This window comes from Crocodylus siamensis, chromosome 4, assembly GCF_052110815.1.
Source record: "Crocodylus siamensis isolate JL-2025a chromosome 4, ASM5211081v1, whole genome shotgun sequence".
NCBI classification, from domain to species: Eukaryota; Metazoa; Chordata; order Crocodylia; family Crocodylidae; genus Crocodylus; species Crocodylus siamensis.
Window position 1 is genome coordinate 190,303,696 of NC_143398.1, and position 15,835 is coordinate 190,319,530.

General features: G+C 43.9%; 1 protein-coding gene across 3 annotated transcripts in view; it reads right to left on the bottom strand.

The window, feature by feature from the left end:
- Positions 1-15,835, bottom strand: part of MYO1B (myosin IB) — a 198,178-nt gene that overhangs the window by 55,527 nt on the left and 126,816 nt on the right. For all 3 annotated transcript variants that reach the window (XM_090045222.1, XM_090045221.1, XM_090045220.1), the window contains exons 8-9: positions 2,305-2,403; positions 1,842-1,945 (exon numbers count right to left, since the gene is read on the bottom strand). In XM_090045222.1, coding sequence (XP_089901348.1) covers positions 1,842-1,945; positions 2,305-2,403 — 203 coding nt within the window. The remainder of the gene's footprint in view (positions 1-1,841; positions 1,946-2,304; positions 2,404-15,835) is intronic.

The following is a 15,835-nucleotide window of genomic DNA, read 5'->3' on the forward strand; positions in this document are numbered from 1 at the left end:
GCGTACAAATCTTAAGCATACACATATGATACTAGACCAATATGGAAAGTTGCTTACTTGGATAATTACACTCCAGTTACTCAACAGAGCTTTGTGAGGTAACTCAGTTTGCCTTAATATCTCTATGTATCTATCTCTATCTCTGTGTGCTTAATTTGCTTCTACTTTTCCCCAGAGCACTAAAGGGTAGTTCATGATTTCGGAAAGATATGGTCCGGCTTCCAAACACCAGTTAGTGTAATTTCAAACTCAAGCCAAGCTTTGAAAAATAAACGAAACAGATCACAAGTGACCTGAGAAGACAGCAGTCAAAACTGATAGATTAATATAAATTCTAAAATTAAATGCAACTATAAACAGAATACAAGAGGAGGATTACAAGAAGGAACATTTACTTTTCCTCCTTAAGTATACACACACAAAACCAAACAAACATTATCAAGGTTTTGGTTAATATAGGATTGGAAGGGACCTTCTAAATCATAACACTGAGTTCCCTGATATTGTAGGGATGCACATCATAATCCCTTTATTAAGGAAATAAACTTATAGTTTAAAACTAGTTAAGGTTTCCCCCCGCCACTACTCCTGTTGAAAAGCTATCCCAGAACTTTGTTAGTAGTTAGAAAGTTTCTAAGTTCCAAACTAGATGTACTTGTAGCTATTCCACGCCCATCTGTTCTTATGCCAATACTCCTTCAAGTTTAAATAGTTCTTTTCTCTCCCTCACGTACAAAAAGACCGATCATACGCCTTTTCAGGCTTCATTTTGCTCAACTGAATAGGCCAAGCTCTTTCAGTTTCTTTTCCTTATATCTAAAACTTACTGTATAGCTCTACGTGCCAACAAAATACCATATTTACTCATATCTAAGATCAGGTTTTTTCTCCCAACTCAGCGGGGGTGGAGGCGGAGGGACGGAAGCTGCATCTTAGATTCAGGTACTTGCCCAGGACAAGCAGTGGCTAAGCTCCCACTTTAGCCCCAGGCTCTTGGCTGACATCAGCGCTGAACTACCACTGCCCTGGGCTGGAATGACTCACTGGGGGGATGGGAGGAAGAGACAGAAAAGAAGGGGGTCATGGCCACAGGCAACACAGAAGAGGCCATGGGGTGTGGAAGGGAACCTGCAACCTGCCACCACACCCGCTGCCTCCCCCTCTCAGCTGCCCCCTTCCCTCTTACCTTCTGCTCCAGCTCTAGTCTCTCCAGTGCCAACCCACCCCAACTGGGAGCTGCTGCTGCTTCTCCCTGTCTCTGCTGAGCTGAGGCCAGGCCAGGACCATGCTGCTGCTGACTGCCTCAAAGGAGCAGAGCTGTAGCAGAAGGTAAGTGGGGAGGGAAAGGCTACAAAGGAGACAGGCATGGTGGGGGAGACTGTAAGGGGAACAGAGAGATGAGGGGCAAGGGGCAGGCTACAGCGGGGAAACAAGAGGTGGGGAGGGCAGACACAGGCATGCCTTTGCAAGCAGCAGGGGGGAATACAGAAGGAAAAATTGGCACAGGAGGGGCAAGGGGCTGGAGATCTGGCCCCTCACCACTGATTTCCCCACCACAGCAATGAGTGGGACAAATTTAAGGCAGCCTTCCACAAATTAAATTCCATACATGGAAAATTAAAACAAATTTATAATGTTCCATGTATTGAATCTAATTATTGTAGGCGTCATCTTAAATTCAAGCTTGTCTTGGATTTGGGTAAATATAATAATGTATAAAATACAGATTAGGACCCTAATTCTGGAAATGGGCCCCCATTACAGAGCCAGTGTCAAAATTAAGGCCCCAGTTTCAGTTTAGTGCTGTGTCCTGGATTACACAGAATGGTACTGTTTCTTACCCTAACTGTTCTGAAGTTTGCTGCGTCATCTACTCCATTTACTCTGGCAGAATCCAGACCCAGGTAGTTATATCTGCTGAAATCCCGTTCAAGTTTAAGTCTGCCTAATGAATCAAATAAAAATAATATTAATAACCAAACTTCCCAAATGTCTCCTTCATGTCGGGAACTTAAAAAGAGCCCTTAGTTCAATAACAGTTATTAACGATACTGTTAATTTAGTTCAGTTACTTTTAGATTGCAAGTCTTTCAGAGCAAGAATCCAAGAACATCCAACTCAATGGGACTTAATCTTGATTGCATCTTTTAGACTCTATCACAACATAGATATTTTCTACTCTCATTATTGTTATTATTAGCAGTAATAATTTGAAAGGTAGGAGACACACCAGAGAAACAAAAATGGAAGCATCAGTTGTGAAAATTATTTGAAACAAAAATACAGTGTAAGCATAAGACTTACAAAGCAGGTCTTCTGAACCACCAGAAAGGATTTGATAGAAGATATGAAAGTTTCTTTCACCTCGTGGTTGTTTAACAACACGTGACTTCTCTAACAGATCTAAAGACAAAGTTACAGGAGTTAGATAGAAAGTAGTATGACAAAAATACTAACACATCTCCTTTTTCCCTTCCTTTTTCTAGTTTACAGTTTTTCTAATCACTTGAGCTGGTCAAATAATGTATAGTGAAAAATATCACTAACAGTATTTTTCAATTATTTGTGAATAACCTATTTGGTTGACCTAGAAGAAGTCAATATCTTCTAAATGTTGTTAGCCTACCAAATTAGTCATTGGGAGACAGAAGCCATAACTCCTCCTGATAACTATAAAGAACTAATTCTACATGAAGTATTTAAAGGGTGCAAGCAGTTAAAAAGGAGAAATATGTTTAGAGTAATATAAAGAAACAAAACTAGGAACAACAGGAAAAAACTGAGTAAAGAAAAAAATTAAACAGAACCAGAGTGCAATATGTCAGGAGGCATGGAATAATCTCCAGAGGGACCTAATGAACGCTCCATAATAATGCAACAGAGGTGTAGGTTGTAGCCACATTGGTCTAAAGGCATAGACGAACAAGGCTCTTTGAGTAAATCTGATATCTTTTATTAGGACAACTTAAATAGTTGGAAAACAATTATAGCTTGCTTAATAATTGTTTTCCAACTATTTAAGTTGGTCTAATAAAAGATATCAGATTCACGCAAAGAACCTCGTCTGCCTATAATAATGCAAGGCATTTCAAGCCACACTGGAAGTACTGTAAAATGCAACACTGCGCTGTCAAATAGAATGACAAAATGAGCTATTAGTTCTCTGTCAATGCCTTACATGTTTCTATCGCTTATCAGTGAGTCTGTCTGCTAGACCGTAATGCTTTGTTGGCTCAAAACACAATGAAAAATAAATTTAGAGCACTTTATCACACTACACAAATGGCAGCGCAAACTTGGTTATAAGACTGAACTGCACTAGTAGGTTTTTTTGGTAGTTTTTTGTTCAGTGCAATGTGGAAATGGGGAGGGAGAGAGAGAGATCACCTAAAAATCCCACATGTGCTTGCTTATAATATAAGGATTAAGAATGAACTGCAACTGCAGAGGTCCCGCAATCCCAGAAAGTCTTTCATTCCTCATTTCAGTTGGATACATAAGGGCGCAACCTCACCATCTCAGCCACCTGCAGTATGCAAATTCCTGGATTCAAATCCCTTTAGGTCCCATTCAAAAGGGAGAAAAGCACAGGGGCCACTATACTGCCACACTGGCTGCTTGCAGACATTTAAACCCGCCCCCCCCCCCACAAAAATACGGTGCTTTACTTGAAACTTGATGCACTCTCCCACTGGGCCCAGGTGCATGCCTGGAGGAGGCAATGCATTAGTTGGAGGCAACTCATCCAATGTCTATATAGATTGGAAGCTTTAGTGGGGCTTTTTTGGCACTTGTGTAATAGCTGCTTGACTCAGCTTTAGATACAAGTGCCAGAATGCCCTGCTGAAGCCCCTGATCTGTACAGATGCTGCGGAGCTGGGTTGAAGAAGCATGCTGCTTCTTCTGATAAGGTTGTGGGGGGGGTTTTCAAAGCCAGCAAGCAGCCACTGAAGACAGTGAAGACAGATATGCTGTTCTATCTGCGTACATCCTGGCATGAATAGGCACCTCAACAGACATGTACACATTCTGTACCATATCAGAGCTTTTTAAAAGATACTAAGCTACTGAACGAGACAAAGTTATTTTCAGGCTAACTCCAAATCACCTAGCTATTTGCAAACAAAGTCAAGTTTTGCTATTATTTAACTCAGTACTTAAGAGTCACAAGTTAAAAGGTCAAAGCCTCAGAGAATAAAGCCAATCAAAAGCAATTCAAAATTCCTTGCTACATTAAAAGCTACATGGTTAGGTAATATCAGGCATTCATTTCCTAATGCTTTAAGAGTCTCTTTTTGCATCTTGTAGGCTCACTAAACATTGAGGAAAGGTGATAACAATGAAAATTAGATATGTTTTCTTTAGTCACAATAAGAATCAGTTACATTTTAAAAAAAAAATCACACCCCATCTGTGCTGGAATGGAAAAAGGGGCATCACATTCCCAGTCAATATATAAGTTTTCTGACAGAAAAAAGAAAAACTGCCAGAAAAAAAATCTTGCACTCCTAGACCCGAGCAGTTTTGAGATCCTTTTAAAATAAACAGAAAAACACATGACATACTTCCTAGGTAGTCAACTGATTTTACAATATAGTAAAAGTGAAACCGATGCACAATGCACAGTCGTACCATGTTGTAAACTGCTCTAATCGAGGGTAAAGTTATCCCTTGAAAAATCCGTAGTAAAGGTACCACATGGCAAAGTCCCATTATACACTCTATTTTGCCTAGGGACAGAATTTACACAAACTGGTTTAAGTGATTGGAACGGGTTTAAACCTGTAACAGAACAGACGTTCAGTGCACATAAACCTCTTTCAAAATGGTCAAAATTGGTTTAAGATAAACCTGGTTGGATATAGTGTCAGATTTAACTGATTTAGGTAAAACCAGTTTATGGAACTTCTGTCCCAGATCCCTTACTGGTTCAAGTTAACTCATAGTCCCCCAGCATTCCAGGATGCTTTGCAGCTCTGGGCTATGTCATCTGTTCCAGTGGGGCAGGGGCTGCTCTGCCCCTCTGCTCCCTAGCCTGCTTCCTGCCTGCACCCATCAGCCCATGGGGGGGGAGGAAGAGGGAGGGAAACAGACCCCCAGACCCTCCTAGCCCAGATCTAAACAGTGCCTTGGGGGGTGGGGAGGGAAAGCCCCTGTGGTGGGGGGCTTTTTGACCCTCAGCAGCTCAGCCCCGGGAGCCAATTCTCCTCCCCGCCCCCCCGGCACAACTGCTTGCTTTAGCTGCTGCCACAGGAAGGAGAGAGGAGTTCCCAAGGCCCCAGGGGTGTGGGAACCAGGGAGGCCCTGCCTCAGGGGGTCCCCTAGCCAGGTGGATGCAACCCTAGGTAACCATGGGGAATTCCCCTCCTCCTTCCCAGCTGCTGAGTGCTTCAGCCACTGCCACAGAGGGAGGGAGAAGCAGTCCTCCAGGCCGGGTGCCTGCCCATGCAGCCCAGCATGGGGGCTTCCTCCAACCCCAATCCAAGGACCCCTGGCCTGGGACAGGCCCAGGGAGCTGAGGGGAATTCTTCCCCTGCCAAACCCCACAGCTGCTTGCCTTAGGAATCTCAGGGAGGGCCCAGGGCAGCCTGAGGGAGCAGAGGGAAATTCTCCTGCTCCTCTGCTGCAGGTTTTGCCACAGATGCTGTGAGTCTGAGGCAAAACCAGTTGCATGGGGAAAGGGTGAATTTCCCTCAGCTCTCTGAGACTCCCAGTGTCTAAAGCAAACAGCTGCAGCTGTTGTGTTTAGGAGGGTAAGAATTCCCTTCAGCTCCCTGGGGCTGCCATGGGTTGGGGTAGGGGGAAGCCCCACCAGGCAGGGGCTCCCCAGTGCTCCCATGCTGGGCTACATGGGCAGGCATCCCACTCAGAGGACTTCTCCCTCCCTCCTGTGGCAGCCCCTGAAGCAATCAGCAGCTGGGAAGGAGAGGGGGAGACTTCCCCTTACTCCACAGAGCTGCCTGGGCTGAGGAAGCTACCTAGCTTGAACTGATTCTGCCCCAGGCATTTTGACTGTCTGTATTTAGTCACAGTGCAAGTTTCCATAATCAATTTCCTTGGGAGACAGCTATTTGCTCAATGCAAACTAATTCCCCCACTACCTATCTATGGTCAAGTATCTACTATGAGAAACTAGCTTGGGAAAGTAGGTAATATACCTGCTCCGTACCACAGAGCGTGTTTTACTGCAGAGTAAAACGTAGATCAAATTATTTGATAGTTATAGGGTCATGCACTTGCACCATCAGAATAAGCTACTTCCTAATATTTCTCTCCAGATAAGGAAGTTCTGTAGATAGACGAGAGTTCTTTATCAATTGCAAAGGGAGATTTGGATATGATTTAGAAACTTGGTGCGAAAATTCCATCTCATGTTATTACACACAGAGCCGACCCTAGGGGCAGATCAGCCTGTGCGGGGCCCCCATAACACTGTGCGGGGCCATGGTACCCCCGCAAAGGGAGGTCTCTGTGCTTCTTCCGCAGCACGGGCCTGAGCCGCCAGCTCCAGTCAAGCCCTGTGGGAGGGTTCGCGGCTGCTCTGCCGGGCTCCATGGGGCCCCCACAAAGCACAGAGCCCAGGGGTGCTCACCCTGATTTGCTTTATCCTACAGATGGCTCCGATTACACAGCAGTGGCAGTGAGATTATCAGCAGCTCTAACACCATATTTTCAGAAGGATGCCATTAACCAAAAATTATACTAGTGAAATGCTGGGGGTTTAAGTTAGCTAAAATGCATTTCTCTGCTCAGTATCCTTGTCCCCAACCTAGTTAGGGGGAAGCTCCAACGCATAAAAACCAGTGCTTCTATCAACTTTCATTTTATATTTTTATTGTAAAGAGTTGGTTGTCATTAGCTCAGGAAGTTTAGGGAGGTTTGATTAGATCCAGAAGTAGCTGAAGCTACTTCTCACCATTTTTTAACTTTTGTTTCCTTGAATTAATTCAGGACACTAGCAATACAAAGAAAAAAGAAAACCACTAGTGTTCTAAAACTGCACTTGCATTTTCTATGCATCAGTAAATCCTATCAACATACACATTTATTTGCTACAGAACTGAGCAAAATTAACGCCACCTGCCACTGCATACGCTTCCTCTGGGGTGCCATGCAGGGAGCTGTAGAACAGCATTAGAAAAGGAATCCAATATAGCATGAATATTGCACAAAGTCCTACCCTCCGTCTCTTGGAAGAAATCGCTAATGACACAGACCCTACTTCAGCCCTTAGTCTAGACAGCAGCTGCAAAGCAGCTATATCTTCTCCCCCTTCTCTCAGCCTTTGGATGAAGAGCCTCTCCTCCTTCGCATCTCTGAGCATTTCCTGGCACCCAGCTCAGCTTCTAGGAGGAATACCTGGCCCTTAGTGTTCTTGCTGAACACAGGAACAGATAGTAATACAATAGAACTTATCAATATTTTAGTTAGTTACAAGCAGCGTTTTGTTCCAGCACTGCCTGTTGTAATTATCTTGGAATAAACATTTGCAAGTGTGGCATGAATCTAAAGAGAAGACTTATATTGTATTAAAAAGCAGGAAAACCATGTGCAGGGATTAAAAGACCTTTCTAATAAAATATGGCTAAACATCAGGACACAAAAGTGTATTTATTACTGTATTCTCCAATTAACTATCTTCTGGTTCAACCCATATTAATCTTTCAACTTATGATGTACCATAAACAGAGCGCACACATAATAAAACAAAGCATACAGCAAATTCAGCACTTGAAAGGTTGTAGGCAACATTGGAAAGATTTCCACTTTAAATTCTGATATCCCATTGCTTTTTGTGCAGACTTGGGATTTCGGGGTTGTTGTGTTTTCAGGAAACCACCTGCATTTTTATATCATAATAACCCTAAAGCTTCCTTCTACTGTTTCCAAATGTGGCTTTATTTCCACAGCAATTGTCATATTTTATTTTCAAGAGTGTTTGAAAAAAACATTTACCAACAGGGGCTATAAACTATAAATTTATTATAAATATAAATTTCAATTATTTGTCTTCTCTAAATAATGTCTTAGTTTAATCATATACCACAAAAGACAATAACCTACATGATTTAATGCAACAAGAAATTGACCATATCTGTATCAAGTTAATTCACTTCAAGGACATAAATACCTGGGAAATCCTAAACATTCACAGCCACTAAGGCAGGCACGTTTGGCATGTTTTGGTATCTAGTGTGCTTTAAGTTAAGGAATTTATAAATTTGGATCATCAGAGCCACAGTAAATTACAGCACACCTCTTACAATTGGTTTACATCATTGGTTCACAACCTCAGGACTCGACCAAAATCTCAGGGTCGTGGAGGGTCCTCAGTAGGGTCACAAAGGGCCCGCACACACATGTACAGTCACACACATGGCCTGGGAGCGTCGGGTGGGCAGGCAGGTGGGGTGGGACTGCCACGCTCAAAAGGAGCAATGGCCGTTCCCCCACCCCTGCCCCCAGGCCACCACTGCCACTGCACTCTGCTCCCAGCAGCCCCTATGGCGCTGGGTCAGGAGCTCCTGGTGGTGGCCAGTTTAGGGCCACAGCAAAAAAAGGTTGGGAACCACTGGTTTACACAGATAAAGCTACATTTCAGGTAATCAGTATTGATTATTGATGTATATATTAAAAATATATTGTAACATTTAAAAGTTGTAAGAACTGTCAGGAATTGATGATTTGGCACAACCCATAGCTGAAGAACAGACATTTCCACTGCTAAATAAAGACTGTATTAACTTAAATTTGAAAAAAAGAGAAAACAAAAAATTACTATTTTTACTGTAATCAAAATACACTAAGAACATTTTAAATTTCTGTCTAAACATTTTAAAAATATTTTAATGGATTCATGATATATTTATTCAGCTCAGGCAAATCTGAGACTTGATAGCTCAACAACATTGAAAATGTACAAGTATTATTTTATGAGTAGTTTTTTAATTTAACCGACACAAGACTTTTGAATTTTTACTGTTATTCTCTTTAAATAAAATGTAATCTCATTTGGAATCAGCAAAGTAGTTAACCACATGGCTGAATTAAAGCACACTGGTCATCTGGCACAACTCGCAAGTGCCTAGTGAGACAAGTACTTAAGTCCCTTCTTTCCTGCTGTTTTCTACTCAAAGATGCTTATTTTTACACTCTTCACCCACAACTTGCAGTTATTCACTAGTTTGTCATGCACGTAAATCTCTTAGTGATCAAACTATATTCTGGCTGTGTATTATGTCTATGGCCTCCCTCTTGGCCGCCTCTTCATGAACTGCTCTACTAATACAGAACTTCAAGGACACCTATACACATGCCTCATGCCTGCTCCAATGCATACTAATTAGTATGTGTCAGAGCACACTCAGGTTAACTCCTGCACCCTCTGTGTCATGTGTATTCAGTGTCCCTGTGCTTCAAAATGGCAGTAGGGACACTTAAACTAAAGTTCGTAGAACGAGATTAGTTAAAGCATTCCCCCACTGCCATTATGAAGTGTGGGATGCTGAATACATGAGATGCTGTGAGTGCTTTAATTACAGCAGCTCCCAAGAGCCACTCTAGCTAAAGCACCACTCCCTGCACCCCCACCCTGGAGCACATGTAAAGACACCCCCTGATCTCTTTTGTAATAAACCGGTCTTCACTGCTGATTTGAGTCCTTCCTGCTTTTTAAGTCGTAACTGCTAAAAACACGGCTGATCAAATTAATATTAAAAATGTGAAGCATGAAAGAAAAAGCTCTCATAGGTAAGTTAACAGCCATCCCTCCTATGATATTACACGGATCCACCAGGATTCTTCTTAGAGTTAGGTTCATTAGCTCCCTTCAAAGATGATGGTTTGAGAATAGCTAGTAATACAAACACAGCCACGGTAAATAGATGCAAAGAACTACTGAGGAGCTCAGGATGTGTTTCAGCTTTTATTTTAAAGGGGGCTGCTTCTCCAGTCACCTGCGTGGGACTGCTGATGAACTCCAGCTGAGTGGAGAAGTGGAAACTCTTGAAGTAACAGTCAGAGTAATTAGCTGAGCAGCCCATCCTTGAATCAACAATCTACTATGAATTAAATAGGTTTTTAATCATCCCTATGCAAAACAATCTGGGTTCTACTGTAAGAGTATATTTCTGTTCATTATAAAAGACTGGGAGGCAATTTCAGTCTTCTTTCATATTTTTCTTATATCTTATTACCAGTATTATATTTCATATAATCTTTTTCTGCAGTCCCTACAGTGGCTGAATGCTCTTCCCAAAGCAGCCGTGTTGTGGAACCATTCTTGAAATAGTCATAGTCTGTGAAGCACCTTGGGAATGTCTTGAGAAGAATTAAGTTTGTTACAAATGTATTCCAATATTCTTATAAAATCTCAGCTGTGGAGCTCTGGTAAAATACTTCATACTTACCTTCTTCTAATTATATGCATGCCTTCAGAGGCTCTAGTGTAAACAGCGCCCTGAGCATATGTTAACAGAATTCTGTTGGAAGGATGATTTTCTCATTTTTCTTTCAAGTTGTGGGTTTTTACCTTTTTCTTCTGGCAAGAAATTTAATCAGTTATCTGATTTCCAAAATCCAATATTCACTATGCTGTCAGCCTAGATCATTATAAGAAAAAAGTTCAGTAAAGTTTTATACCTAGCAAACCTGGTACTTATTGCAACAAAGGAGCCATCATTACTGATCTTGTTTAAAGCTGAGTTTGTTCTGCTGTGCTTTCTTGTCCTGCATACACTGCAATCAGGCTGACAAAAAAAAAGATCCAAAACATCCAAAACAGCATGTTGTTAGGATTTTTTTCTTGTTCTGTCAGCATTTTAAGAAATCGACCTAACATATAAAATGAAGTCAGCACCACCAATAATCACCGGTTTAACCCTCTCATGGCTGATTGGGTAGAAATCTGACCCCTCATTGCATAAGTTATCAGATAAAGACATTTCAAAATGTAGCATCTTCTGTAACTTGTGTCTGCTGAGCTCTCAGTCTGTCACTGTTTTCAGAATGGGAGGGAGGAAAGGGAGTAGAGGGAGTTCAGTCTGGGGGGGGGTTTCAGCCATGCACCCCCCCCAGAGGGTGGGCCAGGTATATTGGAGGCCCCCTAAGGTGGGGGGTATGCCCAATTCACCCACCCTTCAACACTGGCTGGGGAACCCCAAGAATGAGCTCTCTCCACTGCCTTTCCCTCCTCCTATTCTGAAAACAGCCAGCACTGGCAGAGAGCCTGGCCATTGCTATGGGAACCTGGCTGCCTGCTCCCAGCCATAGCTATATTCTCCTGCCCCCTGGAGCCAACAGTGAACTTCTGTTTGGTCTGGGATAACACTAACTCAGAACAGTTTGCAGAAATGGTTCTGAGTTACAGCTGAGAGCTGCACTTCTGTCTGCACCTTATGAAACAACTTTTACTAAAATATGGATAATAATGTTACTGTGCAGTACATTTGGTGAGCTTCCTGCATTGGCAATGCATGCGGGTGCACGTGCACCCCCTTCAAGCACCAGCCGCAAAACCAGAAGCGCCGGCGGATGTGTACTTCCAGTTTCGCTGCTGGCTCAGCAATTGGGTGCTGGTGCTCCCCACCCCCCGAAGTTGGCAATCTGGTGCCCCCCCAGACTTGGGAGGCACTAGTCACCCATGGCTTTCTGATCACATTACCTTTATGATTCATTGACTTGGAAATATTCAGGACTGTTCCATTTCTCTACATACACAACAAATTGAATTAACAGTTGGGAAAGGAATGAGTGAACACCACAAGCAAGAATTATAGATAATAGCCAAGTACATTCCAAATGATCCAAAAGAAGCTATTTTTAGTCACTTCCTCTTCAGCCAGCCTACCGTGGGGATCTTCTTTACTACCCAGGCCAAATCACAAGACACATTCCAACCACAAAACAACAGAAAACCCTTATGTGCGGGGCGCGAGCCAGGCTGTGGCTATAGCCCCGGTGGGTTCTATCCCCTGATGTTAAGTTGCGAGAGGGAGAGGCGGACTCACAGCGGTTCCAGAAAAAAATTTCTTTTATTTATTTAGTTGATTTCTTGCTTGCGCACCACTGATGTAAATGTGGCTGTGCAGGCAGTTACACTTGAGTCCGTCCCGGTCCAAATAAGGGACGAATGATCAAAAACAAAACCGATGGATCCGATTATTTACACACCACCGGTGTTGAATGTGGCTGCGCGTTCTGTCCCGGCTCGGGAGGGGGACGAACGAACAACAGACAAATGATGGATACGAGAAAACAAAACGATCTGTCCCGGTTCGGGTAAGGGACAGATGTAAAACAAAACAAAGGATCTCGGGTCAGGTGAGGGGCGAAAACTACAAAACGATGGACCTCCTGGGAATCAAAATGAACCAATCGGTAAACAGTTGCTCCGGAGGCCGGAGAAGCCGTGGGAAGCTGGTCAGGCCTTCCCACTGAGCTGTGGAACCTCTGGCTTCTGCCCTTGCTAGCTGACCGAGCGATGGATGCTCTGGCGTCTGCGCGCTCTCTCTCTGGCATCCGCCCCGGGTGGAAAACTCCGCCCCAGTCTTTATAGGCTAGACGACAAGCCCAACCTCAAACCCTGATTGGTCAAATTTTCCCGCCAAAACGTTTGCGGGTTTTTTTCCCCAGGGGACGGGGTTTTCCCAGCACATGGCCAGGGGCCATGTAGCAAACCAAATAGGGGCTTTCCAAACTGTGAGGAGAGAGAGTGCTTGGTGGCATCTGTTGCTAGGCAAAGCTGGCAGAGTCCAGCTGGAGCATGACACCTTATAACTAAACTCCCATTTTCTTGACCAACTATATTTTTCCATTCTTTGATTCTCTTTTTGGTCATCTAAACAAAGGGGAGAACACAACAATGGCTTCCCAACAGCACCTTCTTATATTAAGCACACCCAGGTTTGGAACCACTTCCTTTGAATGGAATGATCACTAATCAAATCACAAAGTAAATGGTAAAATTTAGATAGTTTCCATAGACTAGGAAATCTTGCACACACTTTTGAAGGTGCTAAATCTTGTCTATGTTAGGTGCCGACTTACATTTGAAATGGTGTTCAATTGTGTTGGCTTAAATTAAAAAAAAAAAATAAAACCTCTTTTCCTACTTAACCAAGTCTTATACTATCAAAAAGTGATTGTGTCAGCTAAAAAGCCACTCAGAATAAAATTGGAAAAAGATAAAATTTTAAAACAAAGAAAAATCTCTTAAATATCTAGTCATAGGAAACTCAAGTAACATTGCCTTGACCAATGAAAACTCCAAACAGTTATTATAACATGAACTAAAGCTTGTTGCTTTTACTCTAGTGATTCTTTACCAAATGTATAGTTACATCTCTTTCTTAAAAGGCAAAAACCCAAACATATGTGATAGCAAAAATCACTGCCATTGCTTTGCTAACCTAAAACGTGATATTTTGGATAAAATTCACGGGTCTTTTTCACGCCGCTTTTGAAGAAGGTAGAAATAGATGTTTTATTCTTAATTATAGCTATAACCTATTATTTGGATGCTAAGTACATGCTGTTGATTAAGAAATACTTTTGTAAACCAGGCATTATATATACTGTATATAGCTCCATAGCTACTTTGTAGTTTATCATTAAGTCAGGGTGGAGTTAAGATGCAATATAATTTTCGTTAGGGGAAGCCCACCCTAACATTAACAAGTGAAATGTCATTTAATAGGTCAATCCTTCTGAAATTATCTTTATGTTCTTTGTGCTGCAACTAGTACACTGCAGGCCTGGCCCATGATTAGGGCTGTGGCAATACAAATAATATCAAAATTAGGCAGAAATTGCTGTTACTTGATCATTCCCAAGAAGCATTAACTGCATGTCCCAGTAACACGTACACACACCTTTTTAATATCTCCAGCCTTTAACCCTAAGTTATTTTAAAATGATAGACTATGTAGATATGAAGTATGTTTGTGCTACTTCCCATCAGTGAAAAAAAATATATTGCCAAAATGTAATTAACTATCTGCAGGTAATTTTGATATTATTTGTATTGCCACAGCCCTAATAATGGGCCAGGCCTGCAGTGTAGTAGTCGCAGCACAAAGAACATAAAGACAAGGTCATAAGGTCTGACCTATTAAATGACATTTCACAGAGCCCAGGCCCCCTCGCCCCTTGCAGTGCCCCAGCCCCCACAGCAGCAGTAGCTGTGGGGCACTCAAGGCCCCTACATCCAGACCCCCCACGGTGCAGCACAGCCCCAGTCACCTCAGAGCTGTCACTGCCTATGCTGCCTGTTGCGGGGCCAGTGTGACACAGGGCTGTGTAGTTTCAGGCAGCACCAGGGCCGCTTGGACAGTCACCTGGAATCCAGCCCCATTCGCAGGAACCATGTGTTGTGCTGGCCCGGGTCCTGCCTCCATGGAACCAGCCCAGCTCAACAGCGTGCAGGGCCCGTGGAAGCAGGACCTGTCCCAGCATGATACACAGTCCCCAGGTGACACCCCAAGGAGTCCCAGTGCTGCCTGAATCTGCATGGCCCTGCGCCATGCCAAACTGTGCCAATGAGAGCTGGACTGGTTCCACAACAGGCGGCATGGGCAGCACTGGTTATGAGGCAATCGAGTCCGTGCCGTGCAGTGCCATGGCAGGTCTGGACACAGAGGGCCCTGAGTGCCCCACAACTGCTGTTGTTGCAGGGGTGAGCTGTAGGCCCTGTGGGGAGGGGGCTGTGGGCCCTGTGAGGGGAAGCTGTGGCCCTGTAGGGGGGGCTGTCTGTGTGTTGTGCAGGAAGTGGGAGCTGCACCCCATGGGAGAGCAAGGGACCCACCCTTCCTAAGTAGCACCCCCCATACCTACAGTCCCCCACACAATCCACCCACAACATCCACATCCCCAGGCACCCCTCACCCACATACCCAGGCACAAGCTCCAAATCCCCACACAAGCTCCATACCCCCCACAAACCTCACCCCCACCCACAAAATCCCCCAACTCCACCCTCCAAATTGCTTTACACTTGTAAATATATCTATAAAATATTGCCCAACTGATCTCTCTATATATCGTGGCATTTCATTTTAATAGCAGAAGAACACTATTTTGGGTATTTTAATGAGAGAATTTGGGTTTCTTATCACAGTATTTGCAATTCGTAAACATGGAACACCAGGATCTCTGCTGGTGGGACAAGTGGCAAGACCCATGCAGAGAAGCATGTCCAGGGCCAGCACCAGGGACCCAGCTGGAGGGCAGATGAGGTGGCCATTTGGGACCAAGAGGACATACGTTCATAGTTCAAAGCAGGCCATCATAAGGAGCACATCTTCTGGGCAACAGCTGCACAGATGGCAGAGCAGGGGGATCCCATCTGGGTCTGGCAAGGGGGCAGCCTTGGGGCCACAGGTCCAAGGGAGCAGATGCTGTTGCAGGTGACAGCAGGTCACAACCAGGCAGCAGCACTGCCAGACTTCTGCAGTGGGTAGATGGCGCAGGGGCCACTCCAGGTTAGAGCTGCTTCACCAGTCCAGCTGGCACAAGGGGTACTGTCCCCAGATACAAAGCGGCCAGGCCTCAGAAGTTCCTGAGGACAAGTAGCTCTCAGCTGCTCACCAAGCCAGATTTTTATACTGCTGGGGCCAGCATATGGCTGCTGGGGCAGCATATGGATTTTTATACTACTGAGTGTTGGCCCTGGGCTCTAGCTCCCCCTGGATGTAGATCTGGGAGGAGCTGGGCAGGGTTATTTTACCCCAAGTGGCACAACTTACCCCACACCAAAGTATATGTCCAGGCATGTGCACTGAAGCAAAAATCCCTGGCTCAAATTTGTGCTGCTGTAAGTGCACGTGCCTGCATGTGT